This window comes from Scardinius erythrophthalmus (assembly GCF_964197995.2).
Source record: "Scardinius erythrophthalmus genome assembly, chromosome: 6".
In the NCBI taxonomy this organism is placed as follows: domain Eukaryota; kingdom Metazoa; phylum Chordata; class Actinopteri; order Cypriniformes; family Leuciscidae; genus Scardinius; species Scardinius erythrophthalmus.
This window is the reverse complement of record NC_138226.1, coordinates 2483701-2508258: the sequence shown is the minus strand read 5'-3', so window position 1 is coordinate 2508258 and position 24558 is coordinate 2483701. Positions and strand designations below refer to the sequence as shown.

The 24558-nt window shown below is 36.9% G+C and overlaps 1 protein-coding gene across 20 annotated transcripts in view; it reads left to right on the top strand.

Moving 5' to 3' along the window:
- The window catches only part of LOC308691978 (R3H domain-containing protein 1-like), a 60655-nt gene that overhangs the window by 20587 nt on the left and 15510 nt on the right, over positions 1 to 24558 (top strand). Inside the window, exons 3-19 of one of the 20 annotated variants that reach the window (XM_081367619.1) lie at positions 974 to 1157; positions 4946 to 4981; positions 6207 to 6299; positions 7255 to 7381; positions 7465 to 7543; positions 7893 to 7952; positions 8631 to 8771; positions 8957 to 9065; positions 9176 to 9268; positions 9351 to 9379; positions 10629 to 10682; positions 11494 to 11711; positions 15939 to 16163; positions 17861 to 18003; positions 18364 to 18441; positions 19160 to 19381; positions 20308 to 20431. In XM_081367619.1, the coding sequence (XP_081223745.1) occupies positions 1014 to 1157; positions 4946 to 4981; positions 6207 to 6299; positions 7255 to 7381; positions 7465 to 7543; positions 7893 to 7952; positions 8631 to 8771; positions 8957 to 9065; positions 9176 to 9268; positions 9351 to 9379; positions 10629 to 10682; positions 11494 to 11711; positions 15939 to 16163; positions 17861 to 18003; positions 18364 to 18441; positions 19160 to 19381; positions 20308 to 20431 (1975 nt within the window). In that variant the 5' untranslated portion in view covers positions 974 to 1013. Of the gene's footprint in view, positions 1 to 973; positions 1158 to 4945; positions 4982 to 6206; positions 6300 to 7254; positions 7382 to 7464; positions 7544 to 7892; positions 7953 to 8630; positions 8772 to 8956; positions 9066 to 9175; positions 9269 to 9350; positions 9380 to 10628; positions 10683 to 11493; positions 11712 to 15938; positions 16164 to 17860; positions 18004 to 18363; positions 18442 to 19156; positions 19382 to 20307; positions 20432 to 24558 lie in introns of all 20 variants that reach the window. The other 19 variants (XM_081367608.1, XM_081367611.1, XM_081367610.1 and 16 more) reach the window with 19 other exon arrangements.

The window sequence follows — 24558 nt, the reverse complement described above, 5'->3', positions numbered from 1 at the left end:
GACCGCCGCGCGTGTTAGAAATCTCACTCGGTGCTAACGTGTTAATGAAAGTCTGAGACGGGTGTAATTCTCATTAACTCATTTTGCCCTTCAGATTCTTGTGCAAGACACTCGGCTCATAATTGCTAGAGGTTAATTGGTTTGGGTAACAGCACTCATGCACACCGTCTCCCTTGAGAACTCAACTACGTCATTGAAGACGTCATGCATTTTTAAAAAAATATAAACTCATTCTTTTTATGCTCATATTGACCAATTTGCTGCAAATACCTGCGGTTTGTAGTTAAATCAGATTTATTACTTTAGAGAGATTTATGTGCTTTATAGGGGTGTAACTATATATCGTGGCACTATATATCGCAATACAAAAAAGCAGTAATATTTATTGTGTATAGTTCACCCAAAATGAGAACAAGTTTTCAGAGTTTTAGTGTCTACTACATTAAACTACTGTATATAATGTTGAATATAATGTATAATAATGCAATGGGGGAATATTGTGTGTCCTGATAATGCCAAATGTCTGATGTTACCAGTAAAAAGTGGCCTACATTATTTTAAATATATCTAGTCGTGAAACAACGCAAGCATATTCGTCTAAAATAATTCTGTTTTCAGCTTCAGAATCATGAATATTGTTATTCTGGTGTCTCTATTGTCCTGTGCTTTGGGTTTCCAGCACCAAGTCCAAGACTGTTCATTTACACACACAATGTAATATCAAAGTTAGCATTTTAATCAACAGTTCATTTTTTTGTTAACCTTTTATCATATGTCTTGGGGTATCGCAATAATATCGTATCGTGAGTTCAGTGTCGTAATATGTGACATGAGGGTCTCGTTACACCCCTAGTGCTTAATGATAAAGCAACCGAATCAGCCACTGATGATATTAGAGGTAGTTTCGTTTATTATTAGTAGTATTTTTTATTTTCTTAGAAATGCATTAAAATAATTCAAGCATGTGTTTTAGGTTCCTGGCTCTTGGTAGACGCTCCAAGTAGCCGTGTCTGATGAGGATGTCTGATACTGTCAGTGAGACTATGAGAGCTCTGGACGAAAACACCTCGACCGCAGCCGACCACGACCTCGACCTCGACACGTCACAGAACCAACGCCACCGTGAAAACTGCAGTGACGACAGGACTGAGACGCAGGTAACGTGACGTCAGGACAAAAGAGTCTCGCTTTCCTTCAGAGCCTTTCATTTCAGTTGAAGTTCTCAGCTTAAAGAACAAAAATCAGATACAATTTTGTTAACACTTTACAATAAGGTTCGTTAGTTAACTACATTAGTTAACATGATTTATACAGCATTTATGGTTACACTTTATTTTGACGTGTCCGTGTTACAGTGTAATTATATATTTATTATATAAGTACTGAGTAATAAGCAACTACATGTACTTACTATAGGGTTAGGGTAGGATTAGGGTTTGATTGAGGGTTAATTGCATGTAATTATGCATAATTTACTGATGTTACTATGGTAAGTACATCTAACATATGTAACAAGGACACTGCAAAATAAAGTGGTACCAAATTTATTAAACTTTGTTAATGTTAATTTCAAAAATGCTTTATTAAAATCTTGTTAACATTAGTTAATGCACTGTGAACTAACATGAACAAATACTGTATTGCTCATGTTTAGTTCATGTTAATTAATACATTAACTAATGAACCTTATTGTGAAGTGTTACCAAAGTTTCTCCCAGTCAGAAAGTGTTTGCGAACACTCAAATGAGATGAAGACTAATAATAATAATACAATATTATTATTATTTTAGGTTATGTAATGCTCTGCAGTGATTGGATTAAAATAAACTAGAACATTCAGATGTGCAATTATTAGGGCTGTCAATCGATTAAAATTTTTAATCGCGATTAATCGCATGGTTGTCATGAGTTAACTCGCGATTAATCGCATTTAATCGCACATTTTTTATTTGTTCTAAATATACCTTAAATTAATACTTTTCAAGTTTGTAATACTCTAATCAACGTGGGCATTGATAAATATAGATGCTTTATGCAAATGTATGTTTATTATTGAAACCATAGTCAATATAGCATGAAGACGAGACATGTTTCAAAGGTCATAGATGTTTTTCAAAGAACTTGTTCATGTCTATTAGACACATGTAGAAAGAAAAAAGAAATACCAGGTTCCCATTACTTCTCTTTCTTTGCACTGAGCAATTTACTAACACAAACATGTTTAGATTTTTGCATGACATGCAGGGCAGCTCTTCTGAAAATGCTAAATGTACATTTGGCATTTATTATTACATTGTAGTTTGTCTCTCTCTGTGCCCATTTTGATGAAGCTAAATTCTCAATACATTCTCAATAAAACGTATATTTTACTGTTTCTGTTGTCAAACAACGGAATGAATTTGAAATGGTGACTGAAACGCGACCAAATAAACATAACCAGCTCTCCCTTCCAAGACGTTAATCTGCACAAAAATTCTGATAATCGAGCCGTCGTCTGGTGAAATCAAATACACATAAGCTAAAGACAATATCCGTGCTCTGATTTCGGCTATATTTGTAAAATTAGAGAAGCAACATAATATCTGTGTTTAACTGAATTAAAGCGCTGCTCCTCCGCGTGAGACGCAGAGAGCGAGAGAGAGAGAGAGAGAGATAGAGAGAGAGAGCGAGAGAGAGAGAGGCGCGCGCGCGTGCTGGGAGAGCAGTACCGGCGGTACCGGTATATTCTCAGAAACTAAATAAGGTTTGGGCGCTTTGTTGAAGGGAAAAAAATCGCTAAAGGGGTCTGCAATGTGGCTAAGTTAGCAACACTGTGTATCTGCATTTCTCCAACTAGGTTTTGGGTCACGGGTCAAACAGAAAATACGCGCTGCGTTAATCGTCCGTTAAAAAAATTAGTGCCGTTAATATGATTTTGCGTTAACGCGTTATTAACGCGCTAAATTTGACAGCCCTAGCAATTATTGATAGGTGTTTAATTGATCGTTAACCCCCTACAGGCCGTTTGCTGTGATGACATTGTTCTTCGCACATATCGATCGTTATAGTTCGTTCTGTGCTGCAGAAACGGATTGTCCCTTTGTTTGTACGGAGAGCTAGGGTCAGCAAAACAAACGACCGAAGCGATTGTTCTGTTTAGCCACAGGCGCCCTCAGGAGTCGAGCGATCAATCGCCGGGTAATTGTGTTATGAGAAGCGGCAGACATGGACAAACTCTCGGCCGTCTACAGATGGTGAAGGTTACAGCACTCTCTGATACGGAGACACTTTCCTCTTCCTTTGCGTTTAATTCCCTTTGCCATGTTTTGAAAAGCGCTAGTGAAAAGAGAGCGGATGACCGAGTCGACAGCCGTGAACGTCCCGCATGTTGCCTGAAGGGACTCAGCGAGGGTCTTCATGGCCATCTGGCTCTTCTCTCGCGGATCTTGGCAGCTCCTGCCCACAATGCAACTCTACCTGTGTGTTTTACTGAGAGCGCAGACGGCCACGTTACACAGATTCTTCCAGCATCAGTTGTCAGTGAGGCTCTGTGTGGCCGTATGCCAGCTTCAGCCTCTCAGGGAATACATTATGTTCAATAGCCAATTAAAGCTGAATAACCATCCGTCATTATTCAGTAAAGACACCCTGTGCTTATTAACAATCGGCCACTTCTGTGTGTTCAGGCTGAGAGAACAATCGAGACAAAAGACATGTGAACAAATGATGTACTGGATCACTGTGTGTGTGTGTGTGTGTGTGTGTGTGTGCGTGTGCGTGTGCGTGTGCGTGTGCGTGTCTGTCTATATAAATATATAATAAATTATATATACTTAATATTAAATGTATATATAATTTAAATGTTTTGAATGTGGTTGTTTTTTATATACATTATATACAGTTTATTTAATATTGAAATTACATTTAATTATATATATATATATATATAATATAATATATATGGCATTTTATATAATATAAACATATTTATTATGTTTTTAAATTATAGATATTTTTAATGTAGTAATTTTATATATAATTGGTAACACTTTAAATTAGGGAACACAATCACTTTTAATTTTATTACATTTATAATATTATTGTTTTTTTTATATAATAATTTAAATGTCATTTTTTTTTTATATAATGATATTATGAGTTTCCTTCAATAAACTCCTAATTACTGCTTATTGATAGTAAGGTTGTAGTGGTTATGTGTAGGTTAAGGGATGTTGAATATGGTCATGCAGAATAAGGCTTTAATATGTGCTTTATAAGTGCTAATAAACAGCCAATATCCTATTAATATGCATGCTAATAAGCTTAATACTCAATGTGTTCCCTAATTTAAGTGTTACCATATAACTTTATATATTTATTTTTTAATATACATTTTTTTTTCCAGTGTGTCCAGAGTGATTCTGTAATGGGTTTTTATCCTGAGGGATCATATTTCCATTATATTATATTAGCAGAAACCTCAAAGGTATCCTAAAAAGGACATTTCAAGAGCGTGACACTCTTTTTCTTCTCGTGTCCAATGAGGGAAGATGTGCAGCTGTAAATCTAATGATGGCTTTTGATTGACACTCCTGCCTTTTATTAATCTAATCGTGTCCAATATATTTGAATGAAAGGTTTTCATAAATCCCAGGACTGGTTTAGTGTTGAATATATATTTATTTTACGCCAGTGTTCCAGGGAAATAATATTCCTGTGGTCGATCTCAGAAACAAAGTATATTTTTCCCTAAATGAAACCATGAAGAAAGGAGAAGCAGTTGCTGGTTCACTCATGTGATGTTTAATCACTAGTTTTTCTGATAAGTGGTTCAGATGAATGTGGCCTTATGTCCGTTTCTCTGTAGCTTCTCTTGCAGAGCTGAGGTTTTTGTAGCTTGTGATTTAGAAACATTAATCTCGGTGAGATTCACATGCTTCATTGTGTCTCATTGCCCTCCATACAGCGGCAAATCCCCGGACAAGGCACTAAAAGACCCAAGGTACCGCGTCCTGAGGCATGAGCACGAGTGTTTGCTGCTTCCATCCGTCAGACGGTTCAGTGTTTGCTGTCGGTCACTGTGTGTTTGTTCATTGTAACGGGCGGCTTGTGTGTTCTGAGGAGTTCGGAGACGTCGCCTTGTGCCGCCGTCATGATTTGGTTCAGTTCTCTGCATGATTCTCATCAGTCTTTCCTGAGGATCATACGTTTGATCACACGTTTGCATTCAGTTTGATGAGGCCGTTTCATAATCAGTGACCCATGTTTGTTATGTTTGCATGGGATTTTTTTTTAAATAAACACTGCCGTTCAAAAGTTTTTGATTGGTACGTTTTTAACCAAATTTTTTTTTTTAAAGAATCTCTTCTGCTCACCAAGGCTGCATTTATTTGATTGATGACTGTAATATTGTGAAATAATATTACAATTTAAAACCGCTGTTTTCTAAGTGAATATATATAGTAAAATGTAATTTATTCCTGTATTTTCAGCATCATTACTCCAGTCTTCAGTGTCACATGATCCTTCAGAAATCACTCTAATATGATGATTTGATGCTCAAGAAACATTTATGATTATTATCAATGTTGAAAACACTTATTTCAGGATTCTTTGATGAATAGAAAGTTCAAAAGAACAGCATTTATCTGAAATAGAAAGCTTTTGTAACATTAAACACTACCGTTCAAAAGTTTGGGGTCAGAAAGAATTTTATTTTTTTGGGGGGAAACAAGTAAAAGAAATCAATAATTTTATTCCTCAACTTTCTTTTCATCAAAGAATCCTGAAGAAAAAAAGTTTTCAACCGATAATAATAATAACGAATGTGTTTTGAGCATCAAATCCGCATATTATTATGATTTCTGAAGGATCATGTGACACTGAAGACTGGAGTAAAGATGCTGAAAATTCAGCTTTGATCACAGGAATAAATTACATTTTAATATATATATATTGAAATAGAAAACGGTTATTTTAAATTGCCATAATATTTAACAATATCACTGTTCTTTTTGTATTTTAAATCAAACAAACGCAGCCTTGGTGAGCAGAAGAGACTTTAAAACAAGCTTTTAAAAGCATTAAAACTCTTACAGATCCACAACTTCTGACTGGTAGTGTATTTGCTCCCTGTTTTCAGGGGTTAGTTTTGCCATGCGTTCATGCACTTCTGCTTGTGAAAGTCAATGACTCTGTGTGTAACCTTCACCCGTACTCTTCTCCAGTCTAACGCAAAGTTAAAGTTAGTTCGGAGCCTGGCCATTTGTGAAGAACCCTCTCCTTCCACAATTACCACACAACTGCCTCAAGACCACCAGGTAAACATCATCAACGGTCAATGCAGTCCAGCTCATGACGTGCTGCTCAACACACATGCATCATGTTTTAATATTTGTCTCATATGTGACATAACATACTGTACATTTCGCCCTGCTGTGACTAGTAATAATTCAGCTACATGATACTAATATCTTACATATTATTTATGTTAAAATATTAACCCTTTCCCCGCCATTAACGGAAATTTCTGGCTTTCCGTGTTCTCACCGTTATATGGTAGGGGGCGCTATTACGCAACTTCCGAACGAGTGCCGAATCTCCTGATCTAAACACTGGCGAAGAAGCAGCAGAAACAAGCCGTATCATATGTTAGCATATGCATATGTAAAATAACGCGATCATCAACATTAAACAGCATGTGAATCAAAACGGCCAAATGTTACTGAATGAAATGTCGAACCATGGACTGTGAAGCGTTAGGGGTGTTGATGGACTCGATCGACTCCATCTGTGTTTTAATCATCATTCTGAATCACAACCTGGACGTAGTATTTGACAAAAACACGATTTTCTCAGCTTTTTGCTCAAAATGTTGCTTTTTTATGAAACTTACCTACATTCAAGTGTTGGTAAAAAAGGTTTATTTAGTTTAAAACCAGAGGCCATGTTCTGTCTTTTGATATATTGCATATTCAGATATTCATACAACAAAATATACTAATTAAAATGATTAAATGTTCTCTTTTTCTTGTCAGTATTGCTGTTTGATTGTCATTAATGGCAATATTATTAATAACCAGACCACTTAATTAATGCTATTCATCTATTCCTTTTTATCACAGTGGCTTTATTAAAAATATGATTGAGGTAGTTAGCAAGAACTGTGATGACACAAACACAAGTCTATATTTTCATTGAGATATTGGTGTAGTGTTGTGGAAAATGTGCTTATTGTTCTGCTCCATTAGCGTTGTGTTCATCTTCACCCCACAGGATGGAGATCGTATTAAATTCTCCCAGACGTTTGACAGAGAAGAATCGCCTCTTACGGCAAACGATGATGATAAAGACAAAAGTGCCAACAAGCTTGAGAGAATGCCACGCAAGATGCTGTCCAGAGGTGCGTTGTGTTGTGCGATTCGATTTTAAAGACAAAGAAAATGTGAACGTGTTAAAAATGAACTTGTTCTCCTCTCTTTGAAGACTCCAGCCAGGATTACACGGACTCCACCGGCATCGACCTGCACGAGTTCTTGGCGAACACACTGAAGAACAACCCCAGGTCAGACACCTTTGACCCCTGTGAGCGCACTGTCCACTAACCAGTGCCTATCTTAATCTTTATAAAGCACAATTAAGAACAACCACAGCTGACCAGTGTGCAGACAATGCTCTGAAACCAAAAACAATGAATAAAAATAAAACAAAACAGAACAACAAGGGACATAACTTTGACTATGGAACAGTTATTACGGATTAATTGTTAAATTTGATGTGTAATACTTCATTTGACCTCTAGAGGTGGTTATTCAACATTTGTTTTAGTTTTTTTTTTTTACTCTGTTGTGAAAAGTGCTAGTTATATTTCCCGTTTTGAATCATTGTGGCTAAACGTCGACGTTTATCGACAGGGACCGAATGATGTTGCTGAAGCTGGAACAGGACATCCTCGACTTCATCAGTAATAACGAGTGAGTCCTTCATTGCTGCTATGAAATCTGTTTTATTTTTTTCCAAAATTAATTTTTTTTCTGTTTTAATGTTTCTGGATTTCATTTTAATTGTTTAAATTAAATTTGATGCAAGTAATCAAAAAGCATGTAGAATACGTTAAAATAATGAAATGTACACAATATAGCAGCAGTTTATTAAAAAGTTTAACAAAGGTTAAATTTTAGGGCCCTGTGAAATCCATTTTATTTTTTTCACAAACTCCATTTTATTTTCCAAAATTCCGGTTTTTCCATTTTAATATATTTTGGATTCTTTTTTAATTGTTTAACTAAATTTTAATAATCAAAAGCCTAATCTGTCTAATCAATTGAATGCATACAACTTTAACAATTTAATGATTTGTTAAAATGTTTATTTTTTTTATTTTTTCATTTGAATATATTTTGGATTCTTTTTTAATTGTTTAACTAAATTTTAATAATAAAAAATCTAATCAATTAAATGTATATAACTCTAACAATTTAATGATTTGTTAAAATGTTTAAATGAATCCATTTTAATATATTTTGCATTATTTTTTAATTGTTTAACTAAATTTTAATAATCAAATTAATCAATTAAATCAAATGTATATAACTCTAACAGTTTAATGATTTGTTCAAATGTTTAAATGATGTGTTTTCTGTATGTTCCAGGTGTCAGAGGAGAAAGTTTCCGCCCATGACCTCCTATCACCGAATGCTCCTGCACCGAGTCTCTGCTTACTTCGGCTTAGACCACAACGTCGACCAAACCGGGAAATGTGTCATCATCAACAAAACCAGCAATACACGGATGTGAGCGACTGCGGCGTCTTTTGCGTTTGATCCTTTTGAAATGAGTTTTAGAGCAGAAACGTAATTATGAGGGATTTGAGATAGGATTGTGTATGTGACGGAATAAAGCGGCCGTGTAAACACAGCGCTTCTCCTGGAAAGTGTCTCATTTGTGTTTCTCTCTCTGTTCCCCCCGACGTGTGCAGACCAGATCAAAAGTTTTCCGAACACATCAAAGACGACAGGACGGATGATTTCCAGAAGCGCTACATCTTAAAACGGGACAACTCCAGCGTAGACAAAGACGACAACATGGTAGGTGGAGAGCTGCTAATAAAGCCAACATGGTTATTATTATCGCATAATAACGTAATGAAATGCTTCATAAACTGCAGGGAAAGTTTAAAGAGAGTTGTGTGTTTCAGATGCGGATGAAACTAAAAGAGGACAGGAGAAGCAAGTCAATCGAGGAGCGCGAGGAGGAATATCAGAAGGTGCGAGAAAGGATCTTCGCTGATGTAAGATGCATTAACGGCTACATGATCGTGTGCTTATGGGTCTTTGAAATGCAATTTTAACAGCCTTGAATTTCTTTTGCAGGGTTTAGACGCCTTCCCGCTGGATCAAAGGTGAGTGTAAGACGAGAGACACAGAATTTAGGGGAAGCACATGTAGAGCATGACGCTAGCAACGCCAAGATCATGGGTTTGATTCCCAGGACATGCATGAACTGAAATGTAATATCGACCCTGGATCACGTCACCAGTCTCGAGTCGCACGGGTATATCTGTGGCAATAGCCAACAATACATTGTATGGGTTAAAATTATTGATTTTTCTTTTATGCCAAAAATCATTAGGATATTAAGTAAAGATCATGTTCCATGAAGATATTTTGTAAATTTCCTACCGTAAATATATAAAACATTTATTTTTGTGAGTGAATGCAGCACAATCGCCAACATAAATGAACAATTTTAAAGGAGATTTTCTCAATGTTTAGATTTTTTTTACACCCTCAGGTTCCAGATTCTCAATAGTTGTATCTCGACCAAATATTGTCCTATCATAACAAACATGCATCAATGGAAAGCTTATTTATTCAGCTTTCAGATGATGTATACACCTCAATTTCATAAAATTGACCCATGTGACTGGTTTTGTGGTCCAGGGTCACATATAGTCACTTTGGATTAAAGCTTCTGCCTAATGATGTGTGTTTCATAGTCTGAACTGAGTATTTACATTTATGCATTTAGTTTTGCTTTTATTCAAAACGACTTGCAAAAAAGGAACAAAAGCAATTCGTACAACATTTGTAATATACCATGTCATATTAGACGACTAGATTAAGAGGAATAGACAACATAGAGAAAATCAAGTCCCGCCCTACAGTTTTTGTTCTTATTAAATATCATGCATCACTCAGAAATATTATGCTTACATTATGGGAGTAAATGGGTGCCAGACAGTATTTGATTTGACTATAAACTTAATATTCAGCGATATTATCAAATTTACCACTCAACCAGATGAGAACAAAACTTGAACTGAATTGACTTATCTGTAGAGCTGCTTTACAGCTGAATTGAATTAATTTCGTAACTGTTGAACTTTGCAACACTGATATTATTGAATTAAATCAACATTGAGCTAAATTGAACTGAATAACGACACTTGTTTTTTGTAGAGCTGCTAATTTGTCTCATATTTGATGACATTTTCATCATTGATTTTCCTGTTTATAACTATAAAGCTGCTTTAAAACAATCTGTATCGTATAAAGCGCTGTAGAAATAAGGCTGACTTGAGCTTAAGTTGCCCGTACTGCCATAATAAATCACGTTGAACGTCAAATAATAAGCGATATGTTTTCCAGGATTCAGGAGGACGAGATGTGTAACAACATACAGCAGAGACGGCAGATCTTCAGGTAATCACTGCCGTTCATCATATTCTCAATACCTGCAAGTGAATTGAAGCTGTTTGTTTTGTGTAGGCAAAACTTCTGATCTTTCATTACAGATTTGCGCAAAACTTTTGCGATTTATTATTTTACCCCCCCCCCCTCCCTATTTATTTATTTATTTATTCTTGTATTTTTTTTCTTATTTATTCTTTTTTCTAAATGTCGACAAAAAACTATTGCGAAATGACGGCGTTTCCATTAACCGATGTTATACGACTAAAACGTAAATTTTTTCCTCTTGCGATAAGTCAATCCAAAAAATCATGGCGACGGATGTTGGCAGGTTTACGTATATCCCAGCCACCGGCCATTATTATTAATAAAAAAGGAAAAGTAGGCATGTTATCCAATCATTAATGGCAAGGAAAGACCCTTATACTTGTGAGCGGCTCATATGAGGACTTTCTGGGTGTTTCTCACTCGTTTCTGCTTCGAGGTCTTGATTGTGGCATTTATTTGAGGTTTAGAATCCATTATTCCTGTAATTCTTCTGTCTTTTATGAATTTAATGAAGAACTCTGTCTTTTATTCTGTTCAAACACACCGCGTCATCTACGTCAGGTGACCTGTGAATGCGCAAAAACTGTTTCCATTGCAGTTTTGCGCAATATTTCTTTTTCGAATTGCCTGAAAAACCTCCTCATGCGAGCGTAAAAACTTTTTTGCGAAATTTAACGTGTTTCCATTGGGTGTATTTTCAATTCGCAATTTCAATTTGCGCAGTTTAATGGTAATGGAAACGCAGCTAATAAAGCTGTCCGATGTTCTCGCGCAGGCTGAAAGACGATCGGTCGGCAAACAGCCGCCAGAGCAGCTCCGAGAACGAGGCCAGGTTTTCAGAGCCGCGTCCGTGGAGCAGCACGGATTCGGACAGCTCGAACCGCAACCTGAAGCCTGCCATGACCAAAGCCAGCAGCTTCAGTGGCATCCCGGTCCTGACCCGCGGCGACAGCTCCAGCAGCAGCAAGAGTGTGGGCCGGCTCTCAAAGACAGGTGAGTGACATCACAAGACAATTCAATTCAATTCACATTTATTTGTATAGCGCTTTTCACAATATACAGCTTTACAGAAAGTGCATGAGTCCACATTACAGTTTAGAGTGATCTGTTATCAGACTAAGTTATGCAGGTAACACTTTACAATAAGGTTCATTAGTTAACTAGCTTAGTAAACATGAACTAATAATGATCAATACTTCGACAACAGTCATTAATCTTAGTTAATATTAATTTCAACATTTACTAATACATGATTAAAATCAAAGGTTGTATTTGTTAACATTAGTTAATGCACTGTGAACTAACATGAACAAACAATGACCAGCTGGACTAACAATAAATACTGTAACACATGTATTACTCATTGTTAGTTTATACATTAACTAATGTTAACTAAATGAACCTTATTGCAATGTGTTACCGTTATGCATTTCAGAAATGTACATATGCAAATCAAATTTAGCAAAAAATGTATTAATTTAAGGCAGATGAGCTCATTGAAGTAATGAATACAAGACAACAGAAGATTATTAGTTTTAGTTGTTGATTCAGACCTCGATAATAAGGACGCTCGGGACAGTTGACGGAAGTGTTAGTGTCCCGATCGGGCCAGTGCAACATTGTCATGAAAGTTTAACACTTGCATCAGTTTTTGCATCAGTTGCTAATTTAAAGGGTTAGTTCTCCCAAAAATGAAAATTCTGCCAGTTATTGATTGAGGTTTCTGAACCAGCCATAGACCGCAATATAATGACCACTTTCAAGGCCCAGAAAGGTAGTAAAGACATCATTGAAATAGACCATGTGACTACAGTGGTTCAACCACTATTTAGCGGCATTCTGACTTAGAACCAGGAAGTGCTTAACTGCATTTACTACGAGAATAGCGTAGGAGATCTGACACATACGAGAAGAAATTGTTGAATAAAGTCACAAAAAGTGCACACAAAAAGTGTTCTTGTCGCTTCATAACATTAATAACATTAACGATGTCTTTACTCCCTTTCTGGGCCTTGAAAGTTGTAATGACGTTGCTGTCTATGAAGGGATCAGAAAACTCTCGGATTTCATCAAAAATATCTTAATTTGTGTTGCGAAGATGAACAAAAGTCGTACAGGTTTGGAAGAACATGAGGGCGAGTAATTACTGACAGAACTAATATTTTTAGGTGAACTAACCCTTTAAACATTTAAGCAGAAGAGGACACTAAAGACTACTCGCATGCTGTGAAAGCACGTTTGAAAGCCAGCGTGAATACTGGATTGAGTTATCTCTCGCGTCTCTCTGCACTTAAACTGATAAATACACACAAAATTGTCAAAATGTGGCGCGTGTCCTAGTAAAGAGTCGGTTATATCTTAAGTGAACATTAACAGTTGAGAAAGAAAACACTTGTGTATCAGTATATTTGATCCATGCATTATGTCTTAAAGTGACAGCAGCCTAATATTCCTGATACTGTCTTTGTCATTAATGTTCAACAATAAAAGACAAAGAGAAAATCTCTCACTTTCTTATCTTTAATAAGGATTTATATACATTTAATTTATACTATGCAGTGTAATTTTGCATTTGATTGCTTTTATTCAGGTTCTGTACCTGATAGGTTAGACCTACCTGAAAAGCACTGTTTATTTAAGTTGTATTATTGTTCTATTTTATGTATCCGTGCCATTGCTTGTAATTTGGTTATTTGTTCTTATTTTATTACTGACTGTTTACTCGTCTTTAATGATGTTTGAGATTTATATTAGTTAGACTAGTAGTTTTTGCGGTGGTATTGAAATGGGAAACTATTTTATTTTATTTCTTTATAATGTTTTTGTGGTGAGGCCATTGAAGTTAAAATTTGAACCAGTGTCCCGACCTTAGCGTCGAGCCCTGAGATTGTTGACCCCCTCTTCCTCTGATGATTTCATGCTCTTTATTCTTGCTCGTAACCGCATGCTTTATTCCAGCTCATCTGTATCTCACTGCATGCTTTGAAATTCACTTTTATTAACAATCCTCTGAATTCATTGGTGATCGTTAATACTCTACCCTTAAAAAGTTCGGGATCAGTACAAATTTTTTCATTGACACTTAAGACCTTAGTACGACCATTAGTTACAGCAATACCTTTACAGTATTTATTCATCTTTGTTAATGTCAGCTAATTGTTAGTTCATGAACCAGTTAAACCATGAAATAACATATGAACTCGGATACAACTTTTGATTTTAATTATGTATTAGTAAATGTTGAAATTAACATTAACTAAGATTAATCAATGCTTTAGAAAGTATTTTGCACTCTTAGTTCATTTTAACTAATGTTAACAAATGTTTTTTTTCTTTCTTTTATTCATCAAGGATGCATTAAATTGAGCAAAAGTGACAGTAAAGACAGTTATGATGTTACAAAAGATTCTATTTCACACAAATGCTGTTCTTTCTTTCTATTCATGAAAGTATCATGAAAAAAGCATTATGATTTCCTCAAAAATCTGAAGCAGGTCAACTGTTTTCAACATTGATCATAATAATAAAAGTTTTTTTGAGCAAAATCATATTAGAATGATTTCTGAAGGATCATGTGACACTGAAGACTGGAGTAATGATGCTGAAAAATCAGCTTTGATCACAGGAATAAATTACACTTTACTATATATTCACATAGAAGAGTTATTTTAAATTTTAATAATATTTGAAAAAAAATAATTGTATTTTTGATCACATAAATTCAGCCTTGATGAGCAGAAAAGATGACTTCTTCCAGAATCATAACCAAACTGTTGAACGGTAGCTCTTATGTAAATTACCGTCCTCCGCCTGTACGGCATTTGAGACATGAACACGTTTAGTGCTTTTCATTTCAAATGGGAAAAAAAAACATCCCATATTTGAGAGAAGAGACAAGAAACAAGTAAATTGCTAAATGAGCCGAGACATTAATCAGAAATTAATTAATATGTCATTCTCAGGCTAATACAATTATTCTCTTCTTCCATTGCTTCGGTCCCTGAGGTAATTAGAAATGAAATTGAATTGAGCATCTTGTTGAAATTCGTCTGACCTTGCTTTCTACACTTCCATATTCTGCAGTGTTTTAATAACTGCAGCGCTTCCTTTGCCAATATGTTCCACGATCCCCAGTGAATTCACGAGCGATCGCTCTCACCGCTGCTATGTTAAAGGGATAGTTCACCCAAATTGAAAATTAGCCCATGATTTACTCACCCTCAAGTCATCCTAGGTGTATATGACATCCTTCTTTCAAAATGTCCTGGCTCTTCCAAGCTTTATAATGGCAGTGAAATGGCCGTTTCTGTTTTGACCATAAAAGGGCATCTATTCATCATAAAAGTGCATCGATCCATGATAAAAGTGCATCTATCCATGATAAAAGTGCATCTATCCATGATAAAAGTGCATCTATCCATCATAAAAGTGCATCTATCCATGATAAGTGCATCTATCCATGATAAAAGTGCATCTATCCATCATAAAAGTGCATCTATCCATAAGTGCATCTATCCATCATTAAAGTGCATCTATCCACCATTAAAATGCATCTATCATCATAAAAGTGCATCTGTCCATCATAAAAGTGCATCCATCCATCCATCCATCATAAAAGTGCATCTATTCATTAGTGCATCTGTCCATCATAAAAGTGCATCTGTCCATCATAAAAGTGCATCTGTCCATCATAAGTGCATCTGTCCATCATAAAAGTGCATCTGTCCATCATAAGTGCATCTGTCCATCATAAAAGTGCATCTATTCATGATAAAAGTGCATCTATCCATCATTAAAGTGCATCTATCATCATAAAAGTGCATCTATCCATCATTAAAGTGCATCTACCATCATAAAAGTGCATCTATCCATCATTAAAGTGCATCTATCATCATAAGTGCATCTGTCCATCATAAAAGTGCATCTGTCCATCATAAAAGTGCATCTATCCATTATAAAAGTGCATCTATCCATCATTAAAGTGCATCTATCCATCATAAAAGTGCATCTATTCATGGATACTCATTTAAGGACTTCAAAACAGAAACGGCCATTCACTGCCATTATAAAGCTTGGAAGAACCAGGACATTTTTTAATATAACGTTTGAAAGAAGAATGTCATATACACCTAGGATGACTTGAGGGCGAGTAAATCATGGGCTAATTTTCATTTTTGAGTGAACTATCCCTTTAAGGCTCCTGTCGTTACTTCTCTCTAGGTTCTGACTCTTGTAGTAGCGTAGCTTCGTCCACGGGTTCGCTCTCTCGATCCCAGCCTCCCTCTGCCGTGGCTTTAACGCAGTCGATGGGCTATCCTCCTGTCAGCGCAAGTAGCAGCGTTTGCTATGAGCCGCCAGCGTCTACGTCTAATGCTAGCTACTATTTGCTTCCCCTGGAAGCCGCAGGGATACCGGCCGGAAGTATCCTGGTCAACCCACATACAGGTTGGTAAACCCTGTGCAACTGATTTCTCTCGATATGCATGTCTTTATATCCTCCACTAACCCTGATCTTAACTGTGTGTCTCAGACTGTCGTTTCATAAACATTGATGCTGAATTGATGGTGGGATTTTACGGTACATTTCTGTTTGGGCTCGTAATGAGGATTTTATTTTCTTCTGAAAGGTCAAAGTTTTTAATAGATGCTCTGTAAATCGTAGGGCCCTCATTTTTCCGTTTTAATTTTTCTTGACTCTTGTTTTAATGTTTAAAGTACATTTTAGTAATCAAAAAGCATGTCTAATTAATTGAAATCATGGAACTTATGAAATTTAACAACATTTTTAGGGCCCTAAAAAATATCTTTGATTTAGTCTCAAAATCCTTTTTTTTTTTCTTCCTCCCAAATTCCATGCTTTCCTTTTGTAATTTTTCTGGATTTCATTTTAATGGTTTAATTGAAATTTTAATAATCAAAAATAATGTCTAATCAACTTTTTTAATACAATAGTTGGGCTGATTTTTGTTTTGTTTAAAAAAAATCTTATTTTAATTTTTTGATTTTATTTTAATTGTTTAATTAAAATTGCATAATAAAAAAAAAGCATTTCTAGTAAATTTAATTTATAATTTAATTAATAAATCATTAACAACCTAATTCTTAGATTATTATTATTATTATTATTATTATTATTATTATATATATATATATATATCTAATATATATATATATTTTTTACAATAATAGGACTCTATGATTTGTATTTTCAGAATTTATTTTCTGGATTTATGATTTAAAACAGAATGATTAAAACATGATAATAATAGAGCCCTAAAATCTCCTCTTCATAGTGATCATAAAAAATAAAAATAAACGTTTTATAAAGGTCATTTTCAACCTCAGACTTCAGTCAGCAAATACATCCACAGTGTCCTGCTGGCAAACTCCTAATGAAGCCATTTGTGATGTGTCCGGGGCCAGACGCACGTGTAAAATATTGTTTCATTGGAGACCTTAAAATATGCATGCGGCCGCTAGGTCACGTTATATGGCCAGCGCTAATGCATTTACACCAGGCAGCGCCGGTGTGTAATTGCATATTGACCTCTTTACGGAGTTTGCAAATGGGAAATTTCTTACTTCTGCCGAGGCCTCTGGGATGTGAGATCGTGTTGTGGAGCTCAGTGCCTTCTTATGTGCTGCATTTGTCATCATTTACAGGGTTATATTCAGACTTTAGCTCATTTGCACTGTTGTTCGTAATCTAGTGCGGTTCATCTTTCTCAGTGTGAACAAATGAGCCGATACTGGACATTAGCGTTAAGTCAAGTCAATTTATTCCTAAAGCACATTCACAATACTCATACTCACAATACACAAAAATCATGATAGTAATGTTTATTAATATCTTCATGCTTATAGTTGAGAGCTGGGCGATAATATACGTACCTTTTACTACTACATAAACAATGAAATTTGCTAATATGCGACCCTGGATCACAAAACCAGTCACGAGTCGCACGGGTATATTTGTGGCAATAGCCAACAATACATTGTATCGGTCAAATTTTTCTCTTATGCCAAAAATCATTAGGATATTAAGATCATGTTCCATGAAGATATTTTGTAAATTTCCTACCGTAAATATATAAAACATATAAAAGATGCTGTAAATCTACAATCCTCTTGACTGATCGCAGGTCAGCCTTTCCTGAACCCTGAAAGCAGTGCTGTTGTCTACAACCCCAGTATGACCTCACAGGCCTCCAGGTGTCAATCATCTGTAGCTCCGCCTCCAGCCGCTCACCAGCAGCACCAGCCCACCAATCACGTCATGTCACAGGTGAGTTTAGTATTGCTGATGTTTACTAATGAATCCAGTGGTTTGATTTGGTGTTCAGAGGCAGTCTTTAGGTTAGATGTGCTGGATTATGGGACGTATTTGCTCTGATGAATCTTAATTTTATGGATTTATTTAAGGACATGTACATTTTCTAAGAGCCACATTAATGTTCTTAGGTTTGGGAAATTAATCTGTGTTTATCAGTGTCACTGATTGACTTTATAAACCATCTGCACGTTCTCTCCTGATTCCCTGACTTTTTCCATCCTGTACATCTGGGACTAAATCCATTTTCTTCCTGTGTGTGTGTGTGTGTGTGTGTGTGTGTGTGTGTTTCCTCTTCCTGTTCTATGTCTTCAGCCTCTCTGGTCTGTCCAGCCGTCCACGGTGTCTTACCCACCGATCCTTACAGTGTCTCCTAACCAGCAGTTCACTGTGGTACCTACATCTCTCTCTCTCTCTCTCTCACTTTCTCACTCTTTCACTTTCTCACTTTCTCACTCTCAATCTCTCACTCGCTTACTCTCTCTCTTACTCTCTCTCTCTCTTACACTCTCTCTCTCTTGCACTCTCTCTCTCTGATGTCGACCGCTTTGTGCATTTCTCAACTTCTTGACTCCATCATCGTATGCTTTCACATCAATAGCACATAGCAAAGCTGCAGGGTTCAGTATTTTAAGGAACGTTCTCAAACCAATCATGGCTCACTCGGACACGCACCATAACCTCTTTTTCTTGACCTCCCTCAGCCAGTAAACATCCCTTAATGACTAATTAAAAGAGTGGGAGATGCTTTGAATAATTAATGGAGGAGCAGATGCTGGAATTAATATTCTATGAATAGAAAAGCGTCTCGTCTCTTACCATTTCTAATGGGGCACAAAAAGCAAATTCATAAAGCCTAATAGTTACAGTAAAAGCAAGAACATGTCATCTCATCTGTGCTTTGGCCGTCTAGCTAGCAACAGTTGACACGTGTTAAACTGTTGACTCATGTTAACACAATACTTTGATCAAATTGATGCAATTAAGCTCATAAAAATAGCAACCATAATCATGTAAAATGTGGCAAATTACAGGCATGTAAAGAGTTGATTCTCTTCACTTCTGAAAACAAACTGCAAATACTTTATGAAACAAAATCTTCTGTCAGCAGGATAATCTGAGCGCCCAGTTCAGTCACATGATGATGGTTCGGCAGGCGTCGGGAGACACCCGTGACGCTCACGCAGTCGTTTACCCGTCGCCCGTGTCTCTCCAGACGCCTGCGCCTCATCAGGCCGGATACATGATGCCCTCGCCAGGACAGAACGTGCCCACGTTCCCTTCATCGCACGCGACCTCCGTCAACCAGCAGCAGAGCTTCATCCAGCAGCAGGTGCGGGACACAGTCAGAGCGACTAATGCCAACACATGTGTTCTGTCCCTATACAAACACTTTTTGCATTTGACCTCTTGATTACATGCCATATTTGCCACAAAAAGTTTGTACAGAGCTTTTTCTACATGTTTAGCTTTAGTGCATTGCACTTTAAAATAAATGTCTAAATGTCTGTTTAGTAGTTCCTATGAAATTGGGATGCTTCTAATTAAGTGGGAAAAAAAGCATTTGCAAATGTTCTAAAAAAAACACTCAATCTCACCTCTGCACCAATACAATGTGCAACACTTTTTGTTTGTTTTCCCAGTTTATATCTCGTAATTTCAAATTATACATTTTTAATTGCGAGTTTCGGCTCACAGTTCTGACTTTTTTCCTTCCAATTGATAGGTCATATCTCATAATTGCAAATTATAAACATTATTACATCTCACAATTCAGATTTTTTCCCCTTGGAATTGTGAGTTATAAACTCAACGTTTTACAATTTGAGTTTATACCTCGCAATTCTGACTTTTTGTCTCAGAATTGTGTGATTTATAAACTTGAGATAAAAAGTCACAATTAGCTTTTTGTTTTTATTCCATGGTGGAAACAAACTTCTATAAATATCTAATTAATTTAACTTACTTTGTTTTCCTCTGCATTGCACATTTTTTTGTTCCTGAACATGATGAATGATGGGAGAAACATAGACTCAAATAAGCGTTATTAGAGATGGTGTGTTTAGTGTGTGTTAAGGCCGCTGAACTTCGTGAGTGTGAGTATCAGGATGGGCCATGGTCTCCCCAGATCGATGGTGCAGAAGTGACAGACTTCAGCTGTCATGGGTTCAGTGACTCTAGTTGCGTCGCCTGGAGGCGTTTTGTGTGAATCAGCTTCTGTACATCACTGAAGTTCACGTCATGTCATTCTTGTCACAGATGGCACCGTGTTACTGTTCACCCAGTCAGTACACAGTGTCTGGACAGCCGTACCGGCCCGTGGGCTCGATGCCATACAGCAGCCCTCAGAGTCAGATGCCCACAGCACCCACGCAGCCGACAGGTAACTACACGCATACACACACATGCACTCATACACACATGCACTCGCACATGCACTCATATACACCTCACATGCACACACATGCACTCATATACACATGCACACACATGCACTCATATACACACATGCACTCATATACACACATGCACTCATATGCACCTCACATGCACTCATATTGACCTCATATGCACTCATATACACATGCACACACATGCACTCATATACACACATGCACTCATATGCACCTCACATGCACTCATATGGACCTCATATGCACTCATATACACATGCACACACATGCACTCATATACACACATGCACTCATATGCTACACACATGCACTCATATACACACATGCACACACATGCACACATGCACTCATATGCACCTCACATGCACTCATATACACACATGCACTCACATGCACTCATATACACACATGTACACACATGCACTCATATATACTCATGCACACACACATGCACTCGCACGCACACACATGCACTCGCACGCACACACATGCACTCACATGCACACAAATGCACTCATATACACACATGCACTCACATGCACACACACGCATGCACTCATATACACGCATGCACACATGCACTCGCATACACACACATGCACTCACATGCAAACGCATACACTTACATGTACACGCATATACACACATACAGACACATGCACTCACATTCACACGCATGTACACGCATACAATTTTATCTGTACACTTATGCACACACATGCACACTCATGCACTCACATGCACACTGATGCACACACATGCACAAGAGCTTTAGCAGCCAACACAGTTTTTACCTTGTCTCTTTGAACTCACGTTGATTTTAGTTTGTGTTAATTACTGGGCCTCTCGATGCGCTCGTTCTTTACCCACACTCTCGGTGTGCATTGTTGTCTGTGTGTTGCACAAACACAATGACTGTCGCAGGAGATCGCAGGGCGCTCGTGGCATTTGGCCCTTTGAACAGATACAAAGAGGTTTGATTTTGCTCTATTGTTCAGTGTGCGCCGGTGACAAATGTTTTACTGGATTGAATTGGAAAGTTTTCTGCTTGAAACAAAACATCCCTCGTGCTTTGAATATCTGAAAGCGGATCCGTTGAGAACCGTGAGGGGAACTGGACGCTCAGAGCTGGAGCTTTGCTGTGTGAGTTCTGTCGGAGCGGCTGAATGCGGGGCCGAGGCACTGTCTGAGACGCCCTACGATTCTCACAGTGAACCGGTCTCTTTTCCAGCCCCTCACTCCTCCTCGAACATCGGATCAAGCTGCGTTTGAGTCGTCTTTAATCTTCCATCTGCGAGGTCACGTGATCCGTTTGACTGTCACACAACATTAGTCTGTGTTGTTTTGCATAAAATGTTTAACATGTTTCCCTTTTTTGGGTCAGTTGCTGTGGTCATTTAATGTAATTTAATGATCCAGACTACCAGTCAAAGTCTCTTCTTCTCATCAAGGCTGCATTTTTTTAATCAAAAATACTGTAAAAATTGTGAAATATTATTTCAATTTCAAATAACTGTTTTCTATGTGAATATATAGTAAAGCGTAATTTATTCATGTGATCAAAGCTGAATTTTCAGCATCATTACTACAGTCTTCAGTGTCACATGATCCTTCAGAAATCACTCTAATATGATGATCATCAATGTTGAAAACGGTTGATTCTTTGATGAATAGAGAGTTCAAGAGAACAGCATTTATTTGAAATAAAAAAAACTGTAGCATTATAAGTGTCTTTACTGTCACTTTTGATCAATTTAATGCATCATTGCTGAATAAAAGTATTAATTCTCCTTTTTTAAAATCTTAAATCCTTGAAACTTTTGAATGGTCGTGTATCATGGTTCCCACAAAAATATGAAGCAGCGTAAGTGCAGCAAATCAGCATATTAGAAGGATTTCTTAAGGATCATGTGAAACGATTATAGTTGTTGTTTTCTTTTCTTCAGGAAATTCAATGATAAAATGTTTTAGTGATCGTATCGTAATGTCTGTTTGTATAATATGGCGAATGAAAGCTGCTTCGTCTTGATTTTTCAGCATGTGTATCAAATCAGAAGATTTGTATCTAATGAATGAATATGTGTAAAAACATCTTCATGAAACCAAAGTCTCAAAACTCTGATTCTGATTGGATGAATCCTGAATCCTGTTGGGTTTAAAGTCAACAGATTGTCTAACGTTTGCATCTCTAATGAAAACACAGAACTGTGAACAATGTGTATTTCTTAATTGTATGTTTAATTTGCATCAGAAAGAAAAGTGAGCAATATGTTCTGAATCCTGTGTGATGTAAATGATGATTAGAAATCAAACCCTTCAGATGTTCTGAGACCGTGAAACACATTTTCTCCTCTTCTGTACCTGCTCGCTCAGCCAGAACCCAGTGTTTAATATTATATTCCCATCATGCTCTGCTTTTAAGTGGAGGTGAGAGAATAGGGCTAAAAATAACGCGTTCACCATCTCCTCGCCGCGGGCCGTCCGTTTCTTTTGTCCCACTTCTGGGCTAAATTGATTGCCGTCCCTTTGGCCAAAAGCCAGCAGAAATTGAAAACGCCCTCCTCCCGCGGGGAGAGTGTGTTTGATAGTGTCACGGAGTTACACGCTACCCCCAATAACCTTGACACCAATGCAAATTATCCTGCCTCATAATGGGCCGTTTCTGCGCGCCGTACGCCGCCGCTCGTGTAAATTACCATCTTACATGTAGAAGCTTTTAAAGGCGTAACATTGGCTGCCATTATGTAAGCTATTGTCTTTTAGGGAGTGTGTGTGTGTGTGTGTGTGTGTGTGCGCTCCGATAATGAGAGGCAATTTAATGCTGCTGGTTTGGTGAGATCATTAGTGATTTAAAGTGTTTTAGATAGTAAGGCTATCATTAGCTAGCTTTGCTCTAATTGACAAGCTTTATGACGACTCAAATCTGAATTTAGAGATTTGAATCGACCAGCTTTGATGATCCTCAATATTTTAAGAACAAACTAAAGAAATCTGGGTGTCGTTTTTGGATTGTGATCTGAGTTTTAAATCTCATATAAATAAAGTGACGTTAGTGAAGGATGCCAGGATTTGTTCTTTTAGCTTTGGATGATGCTAATGCATTTATCTTTTCTCGTCTCATCTAAATTGCAATGGATACAAAATGCATCAGCCAGAGTGCTAATAAAATAATAAAAGTTGAGAGCTCCACAAATACTCCACAAAAACGTGGAGGAAAGCGGGCGAGATCCACAAAATAAGAGAAAAAAATGTTTTCTTGTGCCTTTGGATGTCAGAATCATCATTTTTACAGAATACCGTCGTCAAAGATGCCCTTTAAAGTCAAACACAGGCATTAAACCGACACACTGCGACGTTTACCCTCATTTTAAAGTGTGAATTTGATGTAAACAATAAATCCACATATAATATTCACATATGCAATTCATAGGGAGCATAATATATAAACCCTATAGTTACAGCATGAAATAACAGTTAAGCCTAGAACATTTTTATCTCACAATAGTGACTTTTTTTTCTCGTAATAGCGAGTTTATATCTCTCAATTTGGACTTTAAATGTTGGAATTATGAGTTTATATCACAATTCTGAGGACAAAAGTCAGACTTGCGGGATATTCTCGTAATACTGAGGGAAAAAATCTCGCAATTGTGATTTTACTTTCCTAGAATTGTGAGATATGAACTTTAAAATGATCTTTTTTATTCTTTTATTCTGTGGTCTAAGACCCAAATGGTCTATTACAGTGGTTTTAATGGATCTACACTGACTGCCAGTTCAACAAATGACTGATCTTAGTTTATAAAGTGCTTGGCGCCTTAATTTTTTCCTGGTTGTTGGTCAAAATATGTTCGTAGTTTGTAGTTTAAGATCTTCTAGTGCTGGTCTTGTGACACACTATACAGTCAGTGCAGTGTTGGTGCTTTTAGTCATTATGCCTCAAAAAAGCTTTTGAATATATTCATATCAATATTAATTGACATTGTGTGAAATCTATGGAAGCTTGTTTCTGCCACAGAATGAAAAAAAAAAGACTTTTTATCTCACAATTTCACTTTTTGTCTCACAATTGCGTGATTAAAGTCGGAATTGTGTG